The 24551-nt window shown below is 42.0% G+C and overlaps 1 protein-coding gene across 4 annotated transcripts in view; it reads right to left on the bottom strand.

The window, feature by feature from the left end:
- Positions 1-24551, bottom strand: part of DCAF1 (DDB1 and CUL4 associated factor 1) — a 102806-nt gene that overhangs the window by 15249 nt on the left and 63006 nt on the right. For all 4 annotated transcript variants that reach the window (XM_026448008.2, XM_026448009.2, XM_026448010.2 and 1 more), the window contains 13 exons: positions 23490-23669; positions 22708-22917; positions 20814-20983; positions 15065-15189; positions 12502-13765; positions 11454-11652; positions 10560-10642; positions 9281-9365; positions 3377-3610; positions 2681-2774; positions 2020-2124; positions 1729-1802; positions 1119-1220 (listed from right to left, as the gene is read on the bottom strand). In XM_026448008.2, the coding sequence (XP_026303793.1) occupies positions 1119-1220; positions 1729-1802; positions 2020-2124; positions 2681-2774; positions 3377-3610; positions 9281-9365; positions 10560-10642; positions 11454-11652; positions 12502-13765; positions 15065-15189; positions 20814-20983; positions 22708-22917; positions 23490-23669 (2925 nt within the window). The remainder of the gene's footprint in view (positions 1-1118; positions 1221-1728; positions 1803-2019; positions 2125-2680; positions 2775-3376; positions 3611-9280; positions 9366-10559; positions 10643-11453; positions 11653-12501; positions 13766-15064; positions 15190-20813; positions 20984-22707; positions 22918-23489; positions 23670-24551) is intronic.

Raw genomic sequence — 24551 nt, 5'->3', positions numbered from 1 at the left:
AAGAGGAAACAAAGCGCCATTCACTTGGGGGGGGGGGGGGGGGGGGGGAACAGAAATGAACTCAAGAACTGGGAAAGAAAACATTTTTAGCTGCTTTAATATCTGAAGAGCAAAGTCAAATCCTAGTCATTCATTTTCAACTTTATAGTACTCACTCAGCAATAAATACTTCTCAGAAAAGTAGACAAAAGAATCTGCCCTGGAGAGTGTACTCTTGGAAAGAGAATGTGGTGTAAGCCCTGTAGGCTGGAAAAAATCTGCTGAAACTCAGAAGTTTGAGAAACTCTTCAGAACCTATACTGACACACCACACAGGCAAGTACCTAGCATAATACAACCACAAATTAAAATTCCCTATGAAAACAAAATGCAAAGACTGAGGGACATGATATTATCTACCCACATTTTATATATCTTTAATTTCTCCAAAGCATCAAAATCTTATCTTTACCTCCATCTCAGCAAAGTGACTGTTCTGTTTTTTATTGACATTGGGAGTATAAAGGGATGCTTATCTGAAGCTAGAACAGGGCACAAAGAAATCTCTAAATGAAAATCAGAGATTGCTAGGATGAGTGCGGTGGCTGACGCCTGTACTCCAAGCACTTTGAGAGGCCAAGGTGGGCAGATCACCTGAGGTCAGGAGCTCAAGACCAGTCTGGCCAACATTGTGAAACCCCGTCTCTACTAAAAATATACAAAAATAGCCAGGTGTGGTGGTGGGCACCTGTAATCCCAGCTACTTGGGAGGCTGAGGCAGGAGAATCACTTGAACCCAGGAGGCAGAGGCTGCAGTGAGCCAAGCTCATGCCATTGCACTCCAGCCTGGGCAACAAGAGCAAAACTCCGTTCTCAAAAAAAAAAAAAAAAAAAAAATCAGAGATTGCTAAGCTTTAAATTGATCTGCAAATAGAATTTATAGGACCATCAGATACTGGTTAAAATCTTGTAATAAAATTTCTTCTGAGTTTCAGTGATCAAGGGTACATGATAAGCCTTATGAATGTGGCAACAGGTAGCAAAGGCTGAATAGACCTTTAAAACCTCCTACAGCAAAAAACAGAGCATAACCTCTATTAAGCACTGTTCAGCAGAAAGAAATCTCAAAGACCACTGACCTGGTCCTCCTCTTCATCCTCATCCTCTGCCAGACGCTGCCTGCCCACTTCATACAGCCTGCATACTGTGTCCATGTTCAGCGCATCCATGCTGCCTTGATTCTGAAATAGAACACCCAGTCCATAAGGAGCAGTTAGTTTTCAGAAGGTCCACATCCACGCCTCAGCCCTGATGGGTGCCCATGACCTTGACCCTGTAATTATCAAAGCTTCTGATACCCTAAATTCTTGAGCTGACTCTGAAAATGTTATACCTAGGACACATAAAGGGGAATAAAAACAGAATGAAAAGACTTGATGAGGAACCATCACCCTGGGAACAAACCAGTCTTGCTCTGGTGAGAGATCCAGATTCCTCTGAGAAAGGGATGACAGTGTGAGTCCAGAAAAAAAGGAGATAGGATGCTCTAAGCTGTCTTATATTGGGATTTTCTTACTATTTCTCTTTGTACTGTACATATCCCAAGCACCATCAAATGAACAGGTTATCAATAATCTATCTTCAGGAATGTATTGACTTCACATCTTATATCAGACAAAATGTAGTACAACTTGAAACTTATCCTAAACATCGGAACAAAAGAGCAGGGCCTCTGCAAGCTCCCTTTACCTCAATGACAGCAAGATAGCAGTCTTTGGTGTCTGTACACAGGTCAAAGATGTTCCGTTTCACATCAATGGTTGCTGGAAAATAGAATGTGAGAAGACTTGGGATTGGACTATTGCTGTGACCCTAAAAACCCGCTTTTCCTCTAAAGGAATTCAGGATGATTGCTCAAAAGTATTTCCATAACTCCTCTGTTTTTCAATAAAAAATTACAGGCCTCCAGAAAATGAAGGACCTTAAATAAGGAACACCAAAACATGACAACATGATCAACGTCTGTCCTTTCCTGCTTACCTATAGGTTTGTAGTCAGTTGCATTAAATGTTCGGAAGGATGACCCAAAGGGGCTTTTCATCCTCTCTTCCATTAAGTCATCTTCATCATCTGCCTGCAACATAGCTTGAGCGGGGGTCGGGGAGGATAAGAATCACAAACATCCCCTCTTCACAAGTGCAGAAAACGTTAATGGTCAATCAAAACAATCTACTTGTATATAAGATTACATACAAATTCCCTTGTACATAAATCTACTCTGCATCTAGTTAGCTCCTCTCAGAGCATCTTCCTTGCATATCCCACCTATTGTGACAAATAATATCCTCAGCCTCTCATCTACCTCCAAGAAGTGTTACAGTACTTACAAGACTTACAACACCACAAGAGAATAAATGCAAAAGCTCTTAAGTTCATAATGATACACTGGAAAATACTGCATGAAATTTCTTTCCACACAAGATTTCCTTGTTATCTTCAAAGTCAGCTGCCTTTCACCCTAAATCAACATTATTTTCATATCTTTTGTCACCATTTGTACTACCAATATTTTTATCTTTTATGTTACAACTCTCAAATGCTTTCCAGTTCACAAGTGAGAGATGGTTCCAAAAAGAAGTATCAAATTAAGTGAAGGGGTAGAGCAGAAGGAAAGAGAATAATGAACAATAAGATTTATTACCTCCATACATCACTGTTCCCGTGTGATTGAACACCACGCGACACTGATCCAGAGCAGGAACAGTATGCAAAAGATGAAAAGTTCGAAGGTCCCACTAGGAGGGGAATGGTCAAGGAAAGCTATTTTACACAAAACTTATCTAATCTCATGGGAGGAAATTCTAAAATATCACGTTTTTTCCTCCTGCCAGGTATTGACACTTTAAAAGTCAATGAGATCAAGGTAAAACAAATACATGTAGAATGCATATTATTGAATGATGTCTCTTAAAATATCCTAGGGTATCCTCATATACAGGAATGCTTTAAGAGCTCTTTTCCTCCCAACAGTAGTACTTCATTTTCCTCTTATGTGGCAACTGATTTTTATAGTGCAAAAGTAATATCCTTCTGAAGACAGATAAGAGCTAATTGAATTCTTGGAGAATTGGGAGGTAGGAAACTGGTCACTCTTACCAAACACACAGAAAACATGCTAGTGAAAGTTGTCAGTAATTACTAACAATTGGCAACAGTGCTTTGGAGATTTCACTAACATTTCAAACCAAAGGACAGGCACCATATTATTACCAGTGTGGATACTTTAACCAGGTTTTCTCTTTGTACTGTACTCTCTTTGGTGTAAAGATAGAACAAATTATTTCTGCACCCCAAACCAGACAACAAATGGAAGGTAAGACATGAGTGTAAAGGATACAATCTCAGTATTAATGATCACCTCCAGTCCATTCGGATGGAAGACACCACTGATATTCATATTGAACTTGTCAAACTTGTGGATGGCCTGTGCAGAGCGGACATCCCAGAGGACACCATCATTTAAGACAAGATCATCTGTAGGATTAAAGGTGGCACAGTTCCTCTTGTAGTTGTTGGCAAGATCTGGGTTAAACAGAGTCAACAGCTTGTTGCCAGTCTGAATATCATAAATCTTTAGAGAAGAAGGGGTGGGAAGAGAAAAATCAGACCAATCCATCCACTGACAAATTTAAAGAGAAAATGTGCAAAGCAGTTTCTAAGATTAACACACAAATTCTCCACATGGATCAATGATTACCACAGAATACTCCTGAAGGGTTACTTTTTGGAGAAAGGCATCAATGAAACACGCTTTTCTCCTTAAAATCACCCAATGTACATATTTTAGCCCTGCCATATTAAAAGTTTCCAAAGTCTATATAATGTACAACCCATGCAGAGACCAGATCTTTCTCATCAGCTTATAAACAGCATGCTGTAACATTTCCAATCTTTAAAAAAAAAAAATTCTCCGTTAACATAGGAACAAATAAGGAGACACCAGAAGGAAACAATCAAACAAATTCAGATCATGGGAAAAGAAAACTAGCCTGGTCTCTTCAAAAGTCAATGTCATGAAAACTGGAAAAATGGTTCTTGGCTTTAAAACATTAGTAAGACATAACAACCAAATGCAGTATGTGAATCACGGCTGGATCCTGGTTGACAAAAAAAAAACAAAAAACTGAAACCACACACGTCAGGAACAATGAAAAAACTGAGTAAGTATGGACTGGCTATTAGATGATTATGTAGGGGATTATAAATTTTCTTAAATTTGGTAATAGTGTCATTGTGTAATACCATTGTTAGGAGATACATGCTATAAGACTTAGCCATAAAATGTCATGACGCTTGCAATTTTCAAATGGTTCACAAAAACACATTTCATAGAAAGAAAATATGACAAAATATTAAATTGATGAATCTATGTAGTAGGTATATGGACCCTTCTTTTTGTTTCTTTGTATATTTTAACATTTTCAAATGAAAAGTTGAGGGGGAAAATCTCCCCCCCCCACCACCTCCCTTTATTTTCTTTTTTTTGGCCAGACCTATGTGAAGTTACTTATTGATACGTTTAATCATTTATTATATCAGGGAGAGGCTTATACCTTAATTACAGTTGGTAAATGAGAAAAACTATTGACTGGGCCTGGATTCCTGTTGTAGAAGTAGAGATTACAAGGTACCTTCTTTATCAGTTGACCTTGTTGACTTTTTTATTTTTACTTTAAGTTCCAGGATACATGTGCAGAATGTGCAGGTCTGGTACATAGGTATACACGTGCCACAGTGGTTTGCTGCACCTATCAACCCATCATCGAGGTTTTAAGCCCTGCATGCATTAGGTATTTGTCCTAATGCTCTCCCTGCCCCCATGCCACCACCCAACAGGTCCCAGTGTGTGTTGTTCCCCTCCATGTATGTGCCTATGTGTTCTCATTGTTCAACTCCCACTTATAAGTGAGTGAGGACATGTGGTGTTTCGTTTTCTGTTCCTGTGTTAGTTTGCTGAGGATGACGGCTTCTAGCTTCATCCATGTCCCTGAAAAGGACATCACCTCATTCTTTTTTATGGCTGCATAGTATTCCATGGTGTATATGTACCACATTTTCTTTATCCAGTCTATCACTGATGGTCATTTGGCTTGGATCCACATCTTTGCTATTGTAAATAGTGCTGCAGCAATAAACATACATATGCATGTGTCTTTATAGCAGAATGATTTATAATCCTTTGGTTATTATAAACCCAGTAATGGGATTGCTGGGTTAAATGGTATTTCTGGTTCTAGATCCTTGAGGAATCGCCACACTGTCTTCCACAATCGATGAACTAATTTATATTCCCATCAACAGTGTAAAAACATTCCTATTTCTCCACATCCTTTCCAGCATCTGTTGTTTCCTGACTCTTTAATGATCACCATTCTGACTGGTGTAAGATGGTATCTCATTGTGCTATTTTTGTGTTTTGTTTTAGGTTTTTTGTTTGTTTGTTTGTTTTTTGAGACACAGTCTCACTCTGTCACCCAGTATGGAGTGCAATGGTGCAATCTCAGCTCACTGCAACCTCCACCTCCCTGGTTCAAGCAATTCTCCTGCCTCAGCCTCCCAAGTAGCTGAGACTACAAGTGCGCACCACCATGCCTAGCTAATTTTCTTATTTTTAGTAGAGACAGGGTTTCATCATGCTCGCCAGGCTGGTCTTGAACTCCTGACCTCAGGTGATCCCCCCACCTCGACCTCCTGAAGTGCTGAGATTACGGGTGTGAGCCACTGTACCCCACCCTCATTGTGGTTTTCATGTGCATTTCTCTAATAATCAGTTACACTGAGCTGAGCTTTGCTTTTTTTTTTTTTTTTTTTTTGAGATGGAGTCTTGCTCTTGTCCCCCAGGCTGGAGTGCAGTGGCATGATCTCAGCTTACTGCAAACTTGGCCTCCTGGGTTCAAGCAATTCTCCTGCCTCAGCCTCTCGAGTAGCTGGGACGACAGGCGGCCGCCACCACACCTGGCTAACTTTTATTTGTATTTTTAGTAGAGACAGGGTTTCACCATGTTGGCCAGGCTGGTCTGAAACTCCTGACCTTGTGATCTGCCTGCCTCAGCCTTCCAAAATGCTGGTATTATAGGCATGAGCCACTGCGCCCAGCCTACGTTGAGTTTTTTTCATGTTCGTTGGCCACATAAATGCCTTCTTTTGAGAAGTGTCTATTCATATCCTTTCCCCGTTTTTTGATGGGTTTTGTTTTTCTTGTAAATTTAAGTTCCTTGTATAAATTTGTTTTAAGTTCCTTATAGATTCTGGATATTAGCTCTTTGTCAGATGAATAGATTGCAAAAGTTTTCTCCTATTCTGTAAGCTGCCTGCTAACTCTGATGGTAGCTCCTTTTGCTGTGCAGAAACTCTTCGGTTTTAATTAGATCCCATTTGTTAATTTTGGCTTTTGCTGCAATTGCTTTTGGTGAAATCTTTGCCCATGCCTATATCCTGAAGGTATTGCCTATGTTTTCTTCTAGGGTTTTATAGTGTTGGGCTTTACATTTAAGTCTTTAATCCATCTTGAGTTAATTTTTATATAAAGTGTAAGGAGGGTGTCCAGTTTGGTTCCCGCATAAGGCTAGCCAGTTTTCCCAACACCACTTATTAAATAGAGAATCCTTTCCCCATCACTTTTGTCTGGTTTGTCAAAGAGGAAAGCTTCCCTTTACCACTTCATATCGCTCCCTCAAGCTAGTACCCTACTTCTCTGCTTCATTTTTCAGCAAAACACTTTGAAATAATTGTCTGTATTGTGTGTACATTTCTCCCTTGTTCTCATGAACCAACTCTAATGAGGTTTTTGCCCCACCAGTGTACACAAGTTTTTTGTTGTTGTTGCTGTTTTTGAGTCCGGGTCTCTCTCTCTCTCACCCAGGCTGCAATGCAGTGGTATGATCACAGTTCACCATAGCCTCAACCTCCTGGGCTCAAAGTGATCCTCCCACCTCAGCCTCCCAAGTAGCTAGGACTACAGTTTCACATCACCACACCTGGCTAATTTTTTTTTGTAGAGACGGGGGTCTCACTCTGTTTCCCAGGCTGCTCTCAGACTCCCACCTCGACCTCAGAAGTATTTCTTGACATAATTAACAATGACCTCCACATTGTTCAGTCAAAGGCCACCTCTCAGTTCTCAGCTTATGCAACTCATCAGCAGTTTCTGATCCAGCTGATCAATCCTTCCTTGAAGCACAGTCTTCCCTTGGCTTCTAGGGCACCTCTTTTTTTTTTTTTTGAGATGGAGTCTCACTCTGTCGCCCAAGCTGGAGTGCAGTGGCACGATCTCGGCTCACTGCAACCTCCACCTCCCAGGTTCAAGCAATTCTTCTGCCTCAACCTCCTGAGTAGCTGGGAATAAGGCATGCGTCACCACGCCCAGCTAACTTTTGTATTTTCAGTAGAGATGGGGTTTCACCATATTGGCCAGGCTGGTCTCGAACTCCTGACCTCGTGATCCACCCGCCTCTGCCTCCCAAAGTGCTGGGATTACAGGTGTGAGCCACCACTCCTGGCCAGGCACCTCTTTTTCTCGGGGTTCCATTCTGCCTTACTGGCCACTATATTTGATTTCCTTCCCAAGTTCCTCATTTGGCAACTCCTAAACACATGCCAGGGTTATGTACCCACAACTCTTCTGTAGTCCCCTTGATGATCTCATATAAGTTCATGGCTCTAAATACTATCAGCTGGGGACAGTGACTCATGCCTGTAATGCCAACACTTTGGGACACCAAGGAAAGTAGATCACTTGAGCCCAGGAGTTCGAGACCAGCGTGGGTAACGTTGGGGAGATGCCATCTCTACAAAAGTACAAAAAAATTAGCCAGATGTGATGGTGCTCGCCTGTAGTCCCAGCCGCTCAGGAGGCTGAGGTAAGAGAATTGTTTGAGTCCAGGCAGTCAAGGCTGTGGTGAGCTGTGATCGTGCCACTGCACTGCAGCCTGGGTGACAGAACAAGACCCCATCTCAAAAATAAAATAAATACATAAATACTATCAATATGTGGACAAGTCCCATTTTATATTTCCCAACCCACACCTCTCTCCTGAACTCCCAATTTTTTGTTGTTTTTGTTTTCAGACACAGGGTCTCACTTGTTTACTCAGGCTGGAGTACAGTGACACAATCATAGCTCACAGCAGCCTCCAACTCGTGGGCTCAGGCAACCCTCCTGCCTCAGCTTCCTGAGTAGCTGGGACCACAGGTCCCAAGCCCACCAAGCCCAGCCAATTTTATTTTTTGTAGAGATGGGGGGAGTCTCTCTATGTTGCCCAGGCTGGTCTCAAACTCCTGGCCTCCCATCTCAGCCTCCCAAAGTGCTGGGATTACAGACATAAGCCACTAAGTCTGGCCAACTCCCAACTTTCGTATTCAATCCCCATTCTCTACTTGAATGTCTAACAGAATCTCAAATTTCATGTGTCCAAAATCCCAGGGCCAAGGCCCTCCATTTCTCATAGCCTCTACCATGCCTACCCAGGCCCAAACCCACAGCTCCTCTTATATGTCAAGCGGTACAACTCCCTCTAACTGGAAGGCTGCTCTTGCTTCTCTCACAAAAACCAGAGTCAAACTTTAGGAACTTTACATCCACTCATGTATCCTCTACTCACCCTCCAGTGTGTTCATCTCACTCAAAAGAAAAGCTAAAGGTCCTAACTATCACCTACAAGATGCTACCAGATATGGGCCCCTCACTGACCTCAGCTCTCCTCCTACCTCCCAAGCAAGGGCTTTCCCTTGCCATTTCCTGTGCCTTAGGCTGTTCCTCCAGGTATCTTCCTGAACCTCGCGTTTCCTTCAAGGCTCTGCTTAAACATTACCCCATCAGTGATGCTGTCTACCCTAGATAAAAGAGAAGTCCCCCCACACCATCACCAATTTCCTACCTCTTACCCTGCTTTCATTTTCTCTGAAACACTTACCACCTACATTCACCATATATTTATTTGCTTCTTTATTGTCTCCCCAAAGAGGGTCCCTAAAGGCAGGGACTTCATTTCTAATGTAAAACTTACTAAGAATTCAAAAATATCTGTGGCACTAATGAACATCTTTCTCAATGTCACGTTGAGCCCTTACACATTTTTCCCATACAGCTCAGAACTATATTATCATACTTTCAGATTCTAACTGGAAGGAATATCATTGATTTCTAGTTGCCCAAAGGACTTAGGTCCTCACATTCTATCAAGATTTCAATATGAACAAACGGGCATAATCAGCTTGAAAACAGTGGTTCTTAAGTACTTACGTGGGCAATGTCTCCTTTTGTGCCGATGACCCGATCCTGGGAGTGCTTACTGAACTCAACATAGTGATCTTCTGTGAAGGAATGCCTATGGACAAACAGGAGCACTGAAGTGACAGATCTTCAGGACATATTCCTGCAACCAACTGAAACATGGGTGACCCCCAGCCTCTTGCACAATCACACTCACCTAAAGATCCTGGACTCCCAGAGAGGAAACAATCATACACTTAGATTACAAAGAAAATTTCTTCTATCAGCTTGTCCAAGCAGACACAAAATAATGAATGGGAATTCCTTAGAGAAATGACAAACAGGGCACATGTTCCTGTGAAACATGCAGCAAAGGGGCCAGCCACGGTAGCTCACTCCTATAATCCCAGCACTTTGGGAGGCTGAGGCAGGGGGACTGTCTGAGCTCAGGAGTTCAAGACCACCCTGGGCAACATGTCAAAACCCTATCTCTACCAAAATTGCAAAAAATTAGCCAGGCATGGCAGCACATGCCTGTGGTCCCAGCTAATCAGCAGGCTGAGGTGGGAGGATCACTTGAGCCTGGGAGGCAGAGGATGAAGTAGGTCATGCTTGTGCCACTGCACTCCAACCTAAGTGACAGAGTGAGACCCTGTCGAAAGAAGGAAAGAAAAGAAAAAGCCGGGCACGGTGGCTCATGCCTGTAATCCCAGCACTTTGGGAGGCCGAGGTGGGCAGATCACGAGGTCAGGAAATCAAGACCATCCTGGCTAGCATGGTGAAACGCTGTCTCTACTAAAAATACAAAAAATTAGCCGGACGTGGTAGCGGGCACCTGTAGTCCCAGCTGCTCAGGAGGCTAAGACAGGAGAATGACATGAACCTAGGAGGCGGAGCTTGCAGTGGGTTGAGATCGCGTCACTGCACTCCAGCCTGGGCGACAGAGTGAGACTCTGTCTCACCAAAAAAAAAAAAAAAAAAAAAAAAAGGAAAGGAAAGGAGAAGAGAGGAGAGAGAAAAGGAGGGGAGAGGAGGGAAGGGGAGGGGAGGGGACACAGCAAAGACTGCAATGTCCTATGTGAACATGGGAAAATACATAGATTCTGGGTCGGCGTCTGCTGCATAATAAGAATGTATAAATTAAGAAAGATAAAGTCTTATTAAACATGAGTCTCAGATGAGGAAGAGAGAAGTTAACAATAACTGATAGCATCCTCTTTCCCCAAAAGGCTTCGTCTAAAAACCAAATGAAAGGGGGTATAAACTAGGTAAATAAAGTACAGACTAGGCTCCAAAAGCAGATACATACTTCATATCAAATACTGATTTCATTCCCCAAAGTGCAGACAAAGGCTGGCTCCAAGTAGCAGATGTCAGCAGCAAGGACCCATCCTAAAAGAAGAAGGCGCAAGGTGGGTAACCATGCATTTACATACATGCAGATGTCACTACCTGCCATTAGCATTTTTAAATATATGCATAAAAATGTTGTTGAATTAAAGAGAAAATTTTATAACCCACAGAAACCAAGAAATGGTCAGAAGCCATTAGGATTTGAGTACATATACCTATAGTGTCCTAGACAATAACTAAAGAGAGTATTAAATCCTACTGAACTAGCCCCAAAAATAGAATAGATAAAAGGGAGGTGGGGGGAAATGAGATGATGTCAAGGATGGTTCCTTTCTTCCTAGTAATTTTGCCATATTCCTCAGTCTCCACCTGAAATATGAGTTAACCTCAACCAGACTTTCCAGTTGAGAACTCATTTAAAAGAGAGAGCTCAGGCCAGGTGCGGTGGCTCAAGCCTGTAATCCCAGCACTTTGGGAGGCCAAGACGGGCGGATCACGAGGTCAGCAGATCGAGACCATCGTGGCTAACACGGTGAAACCCCGTCTCTACTAAAAAATACAAAAAACTAGCCAGGCGAGGTGGTGAGCGCCTGTAGTCCCAGCTACTCAGGAGACTGAGGCAGGAGAATGGCGTAAACCCGGGAGGCGGAGCTTGCAGTGAGCTGAGATCCAGCCACTGCACTCCAGCCTGGGTGACAAAGCGAGACTCCATCTCAAAAAAATAAATAAATAAAAAATAAAAAAAATAAAAATAAAAGAGAGAGTTCAAAAAAGGGTAAGCCTCCTTTACTCTAGTTCACCAATTCATCATGGAAGAATGACTGACAGCATCCTAGGAAGGAACCCTTACCCTGGAAGGTTCAAGATGTGTGATGGCTGAGTTGTGACAGTTATAGCTGGCCTCCTCCTGTCCACTAAACACATTATAGAGCTTCAGCTGCCCTGTGCAGGTGCCAAGCATCAGGAACCGCTCCCGAGCTGAGAATGCACAGCAGGTGAAGCCACTCTCATCTTCATTGGCTTCCCGGAACACTGAAATAGGACGGAATCTAAGCACAAAAAAAAGGAGACAATCAGAGGCAAAGAATGTGCAGGGACTCAGAAAAAGCAAACTGCTAGGACAGAAGAAAAAGCACAGAACATTAATGTTTCAAATGGGTTCTTCCAAAATCACAGTGACCTTCAGTGCTTTTTATTTTAAATAAGAAAAAGATTTCCACTTACAAATTTAAAAAACAAACATTCCCATGTTTAGGCCAGATGCAATGGCTCACAACTGTAATCCTAGCACAGGTGGGGGGATCAATTGAGGTCAGGAATTCAAGATCAGCCTGGTCAAAATGGTAAAACTCCATCTCTATTAAAAATGCAAAAATTAGCTAGATGTGGTGGCGCCTGCCTGTAATCCCAGCTACTCAGGAGGCTGAGGCAGGAGCATCACTTGAATCTGGGAGGCAGAGGTTGCAATGAGCCAAGATTGCATCACTGTACTCCAGCCTAGGCGATAGAGAGACTCCATCTCAAAAAAACAACAAAAAAAATTCCCATGTTTAAAACCTGTGATCCCATAACCTTTATGTAAGATTTGTCAAGAATCAGAACAGGAAGCAACTTGCAACAGCACAAGTTTGGGAGCCTCCTTGTGGACAGTAATGAGGGGGTGTGGGTTCTAGAACACATACTAGTTGAGATGAGAACACAAAGGATTATATCAATATACTGCCAACAATCACACAAGGAGCCCATGGTTGATAAAAGGTGATACAATTACACTGTTCAAGTATTACACCAAGTGACAATCAGTGGTATTTCAGGCCAACTATGCTGATACTGCCCAGTTTGATTTAAATAAAAGAATTGTTCCAATTCCCAGAGAGCAAGAAGGGGCCTCTTCTTACCTGCTAAAGATAAGGTGCCTATCAAAGCATCCGCCATCCACCCCTCCATACTTTGGAAATGATGCCCTGCGGTTTAGCCTTGAGGTAAAGTTTATTGGCGCTTGCCGCCTCTGTTTTGGCTCAGGACATTGGTGAGGAGTAAAGAGGGAGAAAGGTGGGCAAGTGGCAACTGGATTCTTGCAGCGAGCATGTTGTTCTCTAAGATACTCTGTGATTATACTGTCCAGCGTAGGTGGGGAAGGAAGATGTCTGTCCAGCTGCTTTTTTATGGCTGGGCTTTGGCTGTAGGCGCCATGGTCCGACTTCTGCCGCAACACTCTGATTTTCCTGCCATTACAGGGTGACGGCCTCTCTCTGATAAAACTGATCCTACCAATCAAAGGGGAGTTGCCAGCATAAGATGGGCCGGGCAGAGCTAGTGGACCCTGGGGAGGCCGTGGCTGAGGATGGGCAGTGGGGGCAGAAGGGGCAGAGGCACCCACGGCAGCATGGCTGCCCAGTCGAGTTGCAATGCCATTAGCGATACGAGGGGTTCGGGGTAGAGAGACAGGAGAAGCAGCAGCTGTGACTGGGGTAAAGGCAGAAGAATGGGAGGCAGCAGTCATGGGCAGGTCGGCCTCTTTTGTCAGCACGGTTGCTGTTTCTCCAAGCCCTTTAGAAATAAGATGGTTTCGTATCAACAAAAGCAGCTCTTTCTCAGGGAAGGAGATCCTTGACTGGGCAACAACATCTGCTTTCTGCAGTCGTGCTAGGGAAACATCAGTGCCAATGAGAAGTGGTTTTCCTGACACCCGTTCAATGAGTTCAGCAGCATACTTGCAGAACTTGACATGGTCACTGCGCTTGTCCTGCAGCACAGGCTCCTTCATCAGCTGCTGGATCTGGCAGCTGCTGAAAAGGGGCAGTTTACTGATGATCTGCCGGACAGTGCTACTGCGAGACAGGCCCACCAGGGCCTTGCAGGCCAGGGCCCGGATCTGGTCTGCATCTGTGATGGGCATCTTAATGGACAGTAAGGACAGGAGCACTTTGATGCCGTTGTTGGACTGAACCACATTCCACATCTTGGCCAGGGTGTGCTCACTGCTTTTGGGGTTCTGAGGCAGCTTTCTCCGAGGAGTACCAGAGATAAATTTACCAATACTGGATATTCGGTTATCTGGGCCACACACACAATTGATGATAATCTGAAGTGCTGACTTCTGAATTTCAGCATCATGGATGAAGAACTCACCCTCAGCCACTCCCAAAATAATGCTGATACCTAATGGGAAAAAAAAAATTATGTATCATTCATCATAAAACTAATGACCAATTTCAATAGTTGTTCCAGAGTCAAAATTTGGTGTTCTACTCACTTTGTTTTACTTTTAAAAACTACATTATTTTTGTAAAAACTGCAAGGAATTGTTTGTATAAAGTACAATCAGTTCTACTACAATGTATTTTTATGATCTCATATGCGGTTATTAAATAGGGAAATTATGTCATAATTATGGAAAAGTCATCAAGGTTCGTGTGTAATTTTTTCTGGTTTTATTTTTTTGAGGCAGAGTCTTGCTCTGTCACTCAAGCTGGAGTGCAGCGGCACGATCTTGGCTCACTGCAACCTCTGCCTCCCAGTTCAAGAGATTCTCCTGCCTCAGCCTCCTGAGGAGCTGGGATTACAGGCGCCCGCCACCACGCCCAGCTAATTTTTGTATTTTTAGTAGATGGGGTTTCACCACGTTGGCCAGGCTGGTCTGGAACTCCTGACCTCAGGTTATCCACCCGCCTCAACCTCCCAAAGTGCTGGGATTACAAGTGTGAGCCACTGCGCTCGGCCTTTTCTGATTTATTAATTTTAATACATTAAAACCTTAGGAATGGAGAAAGCCTTCAGTTGGGCTGCTACTGTGCAAGCAGAACCCTTTCTACTCTATTTTAAGAAAATTAAAAACAAGTGCCTGTGTCTTCGTCCTTTCCTGCATCTTGTCCTGTCACACAACTTCCCATGCTCACCCCAGCAGTGCCCTGATCACCCTTGCTCTTAATAATGTATATTATCAAAGTGTATTTTCCTTTTTTTATATATGTATGATGGTTTCTACCCATTTTGAGCTACCTGCCAATTACTGACTCAGGTTACAAAATTGCTTACTTTGTTTTTTTTTCCCCTTTAACTCCTGGAAAGCTGTGATGCTTAAGTTTTTTACTATCTGCCTCAACCTATTTTTCCCATGAACTTTATTTTTAGTGCAAGACTCTTCAGAGTGTGAGCTTTTCAGGAAAGCTATAATGTACCATTATAGCAGAAATGCCAGAAAACCTGAGTTTACTAGCATGACCCCCTTAAATCAAACTATCTGGTACTACGTTTGTATTTTTGTTTTCTGTTTTTTTTTTTTTTAATTAGTTTCTGATCTGCTGAATGGTACTCCTTATAAAGCACAGACAAGGAGCCCCCCTCTACTACTTTTGTTCTAAAATCCAAAATTAGGTCAGGTAGGTAACCACAACCAGAGTGGCAAAGAAAAAACAAACCCAGACCAAGAAACAACAAAAATGGAAAAGTACAACCTACCTACAGTAGAGACTGTAGATCCAGCCTCATCCAACACGTCCACCGATTCTGCCAACTGGAGCTGGATTTTAGGGACCACAGTTAGAATAGCCAGGACATCCAAAGCAAAGCGCACAGTGTCATTCCTGGACAGGAAGAAGAATTAGTCAAAGGGAAATTAGAATATAGCCACAAGAACCAAGAGAGACAGAGAGAGAGAGAGACACAAACAGACACACACACACAGAGAGACAATAAATCAGAACCGCTACCAGTGTGGCTCTATCTCGAGCTGTCACACAAGAGAGGATTTTATAGTCATAATGACATTACTTTCAAAAAATATAGCAATGGAATTTTTACCTATCAAACTTCTACAATAAAAAAAAAACACAGAATAATCCTGAATCCTTTCATCCTAGTGAAAATATATAGAGACACACACTCTCAAACTTTTAGTGAGAGTAGAAATTAGCACACTCTTTCCAGAAAGTTATCTGGAGACCAGGCTTGGTGGCTCATGCCTATAGTCCCAACACTTTAGGAGGCCGAGATGGGAGGATCACTTGAACCCAAGAGTTTAAGACCAGACTGGGCAACATGGTTTTATATTTTTCTATTAAAAAAATATAGGCCAGGCGCGGTGTCTCACGCCTGTAATCCCAGAACTTTGGGAGGCCGAGGTGGGTGGATCACGAGGTCAGGAGATCAAGACCATCCTAACATGGTGAAACCCTGTCTCTAATAAAAATACAAAAAATTAGCCGGGCATGGTGGCAGGTGCCTTTAGTCCCAGCTACCTGGGAGGCTGAAGCAGAAGAATGGCGTGAACCCGGGAGGCGGAGCTTGCAGTGAGCCAAAATCGCGCCACTGCACTCCAGCCTGGGAGAGAGCGAGACTCTGTCTCAAAAAATATATATTTTACATATATATATATATATAAAAGGTATTAGCCGGATGTGGTGGCACCTGCCTGTAGTCCCAGCTTCTCAGAAGGCTGAGGTGGGAGGATCACCTATGCCCAGGAAGTTGAGGCTGTGGTGAGCCATGATTACACTACTGCACTCCAGCCTTGGCAACAGAATGAGAGCCTGTCTCGAAAAACAAAAAAAGAAAAATGAAAAAAAAAAAAAAAGAAAGTAATCTGGAAATATGAAACAAGATTCTTAAAATGTTCATAAACCCTGTCCTAGAAATTTCACCTCTAACAATCTGTCCTAAAGAAACAATCGGGCCGGGGCCGGGCATGGTGGCTCATGCCTGTAATCCTAGCACTTTGGGAGGCTCAGGCGGGCAGAATGCCTGAGTTCAGGAGTTCAAGACTAGCATGGGCAACATGGTGAAACCCTGTCTCTACTAAACTACAAAAAAAAAAAAAAAAAATTAGCCAGGCTTGATGGTGGGCGCCTGTAGTCCCAGCTACACGGGAAGTTGAGGCAGGAGAATTGCTTAAACCCAGGAGGCGGAAGTTGCCGTGAGCTGAGATCGAGCCACTGCACTCCAGCCTGGGCCACAGAGAGAGACTCTGTCTCCAAAAAAAAAAAAAAGAAAAGAAAAAAGATTCAGGCCGGGTGCAGTGGTTCATGCCAGTAATCCCAACACTGTGGGAGGCTGAGGCAGGCACATCACCTGAGGTCAGGAATTCAAGACCAGCCTGGCCAACATGTTGAAACCCCATCTCTACTAAAAAATACAAAAACCAGCCAGTCGTGGTGGTGGGCATCTGTAATCCCAGCTACTCGGGAGACTGAGGCACGGAGAACTGCTTGAACCCAGGAGGCAGAGGCTGCAGTGAGCCAAGATCACAGCACTGCGCTCCAGCTTGGGCAACACAGTGAGACTCAGTCTCAAAAAAAAAAAAAAGAAAGAAAGAAATAATCAGAAGAATTTATGTATTAAGATGTTCATTAGCCACATTAAAATAGCAAAAGAATGAGAAAACTCACATAGACAAGAGCAACATATGTGTTACAGTACACTCATAAACTACAGTCATTGACAATCATTTTCAAAGAACTCTAAAGAATGAGGGAAAGGGTTCAAAATACAACATTAATGATATAAAAACAAAAAATGTTAAGATATAAAATTAAAAATCAGACAATACCAAGTACTGGCAAGAAAGTAGAGAAATGTTGGATGTCTTTTGTAGTTAAAAAAAAAAACTGGCTGGGTGCGGTGGCTCACGCCTGTAATCCCAACACTTTGGGAGGCCAGGGCGGGTGGATCACGAGGTCAGGAGTTTGAGACCAGCCTGGCCAATACGGTGAAACCCCATCTCTACTAAAAACACAAAAATTAGCTGGGCGTGGCAGTGGGCGCCTGCAGTCCCAGTTACTCAGGAGGCTGAAGCAGGAGAACGGTTTGAACCCAGGAGGCGGAAGTTGCAATGAGCCAAGATCACACCACTACTGCACTCCAGCCTGGGTGACAGAGCAAGACTCCGTCTCGAAAAAAAAAGAAAAAAAAGTAGAAAAATGAAAGCTCCTATATATTGCTGGTGGGGAATGACAATGGCATGAACGTTTTTAGAAGCAGTTTGGCAATATCCAACAAAGGTAAGAACACAGACACCCTACAAAACCAGATACTCTACATCATATCCTCAAGAGAGCCTCCAAAAGGATGTTCATGATACCATTTATTTAATAGGAAAAACAAAAACAATAAATTAGCTATCAATGGCAGAATAAACTGCAGTATAGAAATACAGCGTTTTAAATAAATATTAACATATATAAATCTCAAGAATATAAGTGTACAAACAGCAAGCTGCAAAAGATGAACTTAGGAAAATACAATTTAAAAACATGCAAAGCAAAGGCCGGGCGCAGTGGCTCAGGCCTGTAATCCCAGCACTTTGGGAGGCCGAGGTGGGCGGATCACAAGGTCAGGAGATCGAGACCATCCTGGCTAACATGGTGAAACCCCGTCTCTACTAAAAAAATACAAAAAACTAGCCGGGCAAGGTGGCGGGCGCCTGTAGTCCCAGATACTCGGGAGGCTGAGGCAGGAGAATGGCGTAAACCCGGGAGATGGAGCTTGCAGTGAGCTGAGATCCGGCCGCTGCACTCCAGCCTGGGCGACAGAGTGAGACTCCGTCTCAAAAATAAATAAATAAAAAATAAAAACATGCAAAGCAGTACTATATTATTATTTATGAACACAGCACAGATGTATATAGTATAAAAACATGAGTGGGGAGAATATGGTTCAAATTCAGAAGATGGGTGACTGTGGGGAGGCAGAAAAAGAACTGAGGGAAAAGCAAATACAACAACATGCCAATCCTGGTTAATGATGGAGCAGTTGTTATACTATTCTCTGTGCCTTTCTATGTTTTGAAAACATTCATAAAAAAGATGAATTTGATTAAAAAGTATAATATCAATTATGTGATATTACAAATATTATGTAATGAATTTATGTGATATTACAAATATTATGTAATATTATGTAATGAATGCTAAGCAATTTTCTCTTTAAAAGATTCTGCATATTCTAAAGCAAAAACATTTACTAATTTTATTTCTAAAAATAAACTTGTAAAATCAAGGACTATTTTTTCAATAATCCAAATACAGGCCGGACAGCGTTTCACGCCTATAATCCCAGCACTGTGAGAGGCTAAGGCAGGCAGATCACTCAAGGCCAGGAGTTGGAGACCAGCTAACCAACATGGCAAAACCCCATCTCTACTAAAAAATACAAAAATTAGCTGGGCTTGGTGGTGTGCACCTGTAATCCCAGCTACTTCAGAGGCATGAGAATCACTTGAACGTGGGAGGTGGAGGTTGGAGTGAGCAGAGATCGTGCCACTGTACTCCAGCCTAGGCAACAGAGCAAGACTCTGTCTCCAAAACCAACAACAACAAAAAAAATACATATGTACCAGTTTAAAAAATGTATTTATACCCTTTGTAGCTATCTTGTGAGCTGTCATAATCTTTTTTTTGGAGCCAGAGTCTCGCTCTGTTGCCCAGGCTAGAGTGCAGTGGCACAATCTTGGCTCACTGCACCCTTCACCTCCTGGGCTCGAGCAATCCTCCCACCTCAGCCTCCCTAGTAGCTGGGACTACTGGCATGTGGCAACACACCATGCTAATTTTTTTTTATTTTTGGTAGAGACGGGGTTTCACCATGTTACCCAGGCTGGTCTCCAACTTCTGATCTCAAGCATCGAACTCTGCCTCAGCCTCCCTAAGTGCTGGGATTGCAGGTATGAACCACCATGCCTGGTCTGTCATCACTTTTTAAACAATTCTCCAAATAAATATAATAACCTACTTTTCCAATATTCTAAAACAGCACTTCTCAAAGTATAGTCTGGAGACCTCGAGAAGTCTGCAACCTTTTCAGAAGGTCCTGTGAAGTCAAAGTTATTTTCATAATAATACGATGTTACTTTCCTTTTGCACTCTCATTCTCTCATTGCATAGTAAGAGAGTCTTCCAGAGATTATGTGATATCACAAAAACTGAATACAGAAGCAGATATGAGATATTAGGCCAGACATTTTTTCAAACTTGCTAAAATTATCTGGTTTTATTTTGGAAATTTTTCATGAATAATGCAAACATGCAATGGGTTCACTTGTTCACTTTTTTTTTTTTTTTTGAGACAAAGACTTGCTCTGTCGCCTAGGCTGTAGTACAACGGCATGATCTCAGCTCACTGCAACCTCTGCCTCCCAGGTTCAATCGATTCTCCTGCCTCAGCCTCCCAGGTAGCTGGGATTACAGGTGTGTAACGCCACACCCAGATAATTTTTCTATTTTTAGTAGAGATGGGGTTTCACCATGTTTCCTAGGCTGGTCTCAAACTCTGGACCTCAAGTGATCCGCTCACCTCATCTTTCCAAGGTGCTGAGAGTACAAGCATGAGCCATCGTGCCTGGCCCACATTTTTTTAATGCATAAATATTTTTACATTTTTCTGTTTTAATTTCTAATACAGTAAACGCTGATAAATATATCACAAAACAAAAGCCTTTTAGAGTTCTCAGTAATTATTAATATGGTAAAGGTATCCTGAACCCAAAAAGTTTAATTACACCTGCTCCAAGAGTACCTTGCTATATTTAAACACTGGGACTTAACATACTATATTCCCCTAAATAAGCTCCTCTTATCTTTATGGCTGTGATTAAATAGGAAAAGAAGGTCAAGCACTCTGTTTGTAAACTTTTTTACTATCTTCTCTTAAGATCCCATCTTTTTCAAAAGAGTTTTATTTCTTTTTATATCATCTTCAAATAGAACCTACCCAATTTCCTGATTACATCAGCCACCCTTTTCTGGGCCTTGTCCTGCTCTGCCTTCAACTACGTTGTGAAAATCCTAGCAGTGTGTTGAATTCCAAGAGTAAAAGGACAATTTTACATGAACATAATATAAACATTATATAAGTTGTCAAGTACTAGCAAGACACTTAAAGTCTAAGTACTAAAGAATCCTGGACTCTAGCCTCAAGACAAGACTTTAACCCCAGCTCTGCAGCTGTGGCCATGTAAATCATGTACCTTCTCTGACAGTACAGACACTAATCCTTGCCTATTATGTAATACTTACAATCACCAAGACCATACATATGAACAAGCGTGCTGTAAATTAAAAATCATATTTTCATGCCTAATCTAATTTCTCAGTTTCAAGTCCAAAATTTCAATTCAATTCAACAAATTTTGTTAATCATATACCATGCGCAAACCAACATCAACTTTAGTAAAAAGATACATCAAACTTCATTTGAAATCTCGCTCTGGTCCCACCTTGCATAATAGGTCTTCCAATTGCAGGCAATAGAAATAAGCTGCAACAAGAGTTGCACACAAGAAAGTTTGAGGAAGACTTCAGCTGGTTCCCAATATAGCTGTGCTGGGCCATATTCTATCAAAAATTCCATCATTTCCACAATCTGTTCATGAGTATATGAGCATGCCTATAAGGAGAGATATACAGTATTATTATTATATATAACTCCACATCTGCCTACTACCTTCTTGAGCGCAGCTCACTGGCCAAGATATTTTATTTTATCTTATTTACTTATTTATTTCAAGACAGGGTCTCACTTTGCCACCCAGGCTGGAGGGCAGTGGCTTGATCACGGCTCACTGTAGCCTCAATCTTCCAGGCTCAAGCTATCCTCCTGTCTCAGCATCCCAAGTAGCTAGAACCACAGGCACATGCCACCACACCCAGCTAATTATTTTATCTTTCATAGAGACAGGGTCTCATTTTGTTGCCCATGCTGGAGTGCAGTGGCACGATCATAGCTCACTGCAGCCCTGAACTCCTAGACTCAAGCGATCCTCCCACCTCAGCCTCCTGAAGTGCTGGAATTACAGGCATGAGCCACCATGCTTGGCCAAGGTTTTAATTAAAAAGTAAATAATAATATCTTTCAAATTCCACAATTCTTGAGTCAAAAGCCCATATGTGAAGTAATGACCATATATTGCTTAATCTATTTATAACTAGACTCACAATATGATTTGTCCAAAAAGGTAACAAGTTTCCTTTGTGCATATAAGTTATAGCTCAAGAGAAAGAAGCATCATGTGACTGATTTCTTTTCAATTTGTGATTTTTTTTCTTGAGACTGGGTTTCACTCTGTTGCCCAGACTGCAGTGCCATAGCCTGATCACATGCAGCCTCAAACCCCCAGACTGAAGTGATTCTTCCACCTCAGCCTCCAGAGTAGCTGAGGCTACCCATGCACCACCATGTCTTTTTTTTTTTTTTTTTTGAGACAGTCTGTGCCCAGACCAGAGTATAGTGGTATGATCATAGCTCACTGCAGTCTTGAACTCCTGGGTTCAAATGATCCTCTCATCTCTGCCCCCAAGTTACAGATGCACACCACAGGGCCCAGCCAATTTTTAAAATTTTTGTAAAGACAGGGTCTCACTATTGTTGCCCAGGCTAGTCTCAAACTACTGGCCTCAAGAAATCAGTTGGTGATTTTTTTAAAAACATGCAGCTACTCATCTGTATCCCAAAACATATCAAACTCCACAATGATAGAGAAGTGGAGTTATAAACACATTTTCAGAAAAGAAATTCTGCACAGAAGGCAAATCATCTAGTCATCTTTTCATACAAAAAAGTTCTTTGCCAGGTACAGTGGCTTACACCTATAATTCTAGCACTTTGGGAGGTCGAGGTGGGAGGCCTCTTTGAGCCCAGGAGTTCAAGACCAGCCAGGACAACATAGTTGGACCCCCATCTCCACAAAAACTTTAAAAATTAGCTGGGTGTGATGGTGTGTGCCTATAGTCCCCCAATTACTCAGGAGGGTGAGGTGGGAGGATCACCTGAGCCCGGGAGGTTAATGTTGCAATGAGCTGTGGTCACATCACTGCACCCCACCCTGGGCGACAGAGGGAGATTATCTCAAAAAGAAAAAAAGAAAGCTTTTTTATACACACTTCAGTTAATCTTTTAGTTCTAGAATCCCAGCAACTTACAACTGGAAGCAAAATAATTCCCTGAAATTCACCTATTACATCCATTTTTCAATTGGTTCTGCCTTCAAACAGGGAAGTACACTCCAACAATGGGCATAACACAGAGTCCACTGATCTGAATGTGAGTTTCAGGACTGAGATGCTACAGAGAGGGCTAACAGAACTTTCCCTTTCAAGGCAAGGTCCTCTCACCTTGTACGGGGGTTGCGGGTGGACAAGAATGCCACCCTCAGTCCTCTGAAGTGACTGCTTCACTTGTTCCAATTTAATGGCCAGGTGAGCCTCAAAGTATTTGCGCAAGGCCATGCACGTATGTTTCCCAGTTTGGCGGCTAGCAAATATTTCATCATCACTCAGAAGTGCACCCTGATCTTCCAAATTTAGAATCTCCAAAGTACTGATCTATTAATATACAAAATATTGGGGTAAAAGAGGGGAAAAGGCAAGAGTTAAGTAAAAAGATTAAAAAATGGGAAAATATTTTAGTAAACTTTTTTTATTTTCCACACACATTCTGCTTATGTATCAGTAAACTTTTATGCTTAACAATACTGACAAATATCAAAGTATATTTATGTATATTTATGTATATAACATAACAGTAGCTATATGAAAACAAAACATTAAACCCATACCGAAAAATGAACAAGCTTTTAATCACAGCAAAAAATATACAGGCATAAAACTATTGCTTTTAGAAAGATCAAGATCATCAACTGCCAATCCCCGTGATAAGATTACTATATCCAAGGCAAGTCTACAATGGCACAGTGTCCTCAAATTACTAAAGAAAAAGAGAAATTTGTGAAGGAAGGAAAAAACAAAAAAACAAACAAAAAAAAAACCTCACAAAAAGAATGGTAGCAAAACTCCTCTAACCAAAAGCTTCCTTTCTTCAACGGTGTGCTATTAAAGGGCAGCCAAGACAACCAGGACCCTTAATCCTAGTGAGAAAAGCACTGAAAGAATCTCACCAAGTTCACCAGACGACGAAGACCATCATAGCGGTCAAAGAGCTCCAAGACAGCCCGAAATGAGAAGCAAATTGAAAAAAACATGGTAGCATGGCAGCATCCTGAAGCATGAGAACACTCCATTAACCACAGGGTATAGTTCACCACATCAGACAGAACATTGTGGGGATGCATGCAAACCTGCAAAAAAATACAAATAAAACAATGCTTTTAAATTGTGGGCAAAGGAGCCCTTGAACAGGATGAAAAATTCACCAGTATAGATATCTGCAGAATACAATGACCATTTCCAATCAAGTCACTCTTAGTACAAAGTTTAGGTTATAACACAAAGGCAATTTTAGAACACAATCCATTCCAAACCTGAAAACGACCTAATTTTAGATAAATATTTAAATACAACCTATACTTTGAGTGCCAACAAATATTTACATCATTTACCGCTCACGAGGGCTCCATTATACAGGTATTAGGATTCTCACTTAAAAGAAGAGGAAGAGGTAAGGAACTTCTCCAATGTGATAAAAGTGGCTCAGATTTCTGATCCTAAGTCTAGGAGTTTGGTATTCATTCTCTGGTTAATTCACACACATTTTGATGTCTACTATGGGTCACAAAATGAAATTGTAAAGCATCCCCAGGTTTCCTTGATATTTTTTTCTCTATCTTAGCCGTAAGTAATTTTGTATGTACACACACACAGCATTAGTTTATTACTCCCAAAAGACTACTTATCTTGTATAAACACCAAAAGAAAAACAAATTAAAACGGATATTATTAATAAGCAAAGATAATGTCATAGCTCAAGAAGAAATTACCCATTTCACTATACCAGAAAAGACACACCAAATAAGAATATTAGAAAAATGTTCCAGGAATACAACTAACAAGAGCTTTGCTTTCCTAGGGGATCCCAGGAGCCCATCACTTTTCAGATGTACAACCCACAGCCTGGGCAAAATGGCAAAACCCTGCCTCTACAAAACATGCAAAAATTAACCAGGTGTGGTGGTGTTCCCTTGTTGTCCCAGCTACTTGCAAGGATGGTTTGAACCCAGGAG

This window comes from Piliocolobus tephrosceles, chromosome 2 (genome assembly GCF_002776525.5).
Source record: "Piliocolobus tephrosceles isolate RC106 chromosome 2, ASM277652v3, whole genome shotgun sequence".
Taxonomy (NCBI): Eukaryota; Metazoa; Chordata; class Mammalia; order Primates; family Cercopithecidae; genus Piliocolobus; species Piliocolobus tephrosceles.
The sequence above is the reverse complement of the archived record's forward strand: the minus strand, read 5'-3'. Positions and strand labels throughout refer to the sequence as shown.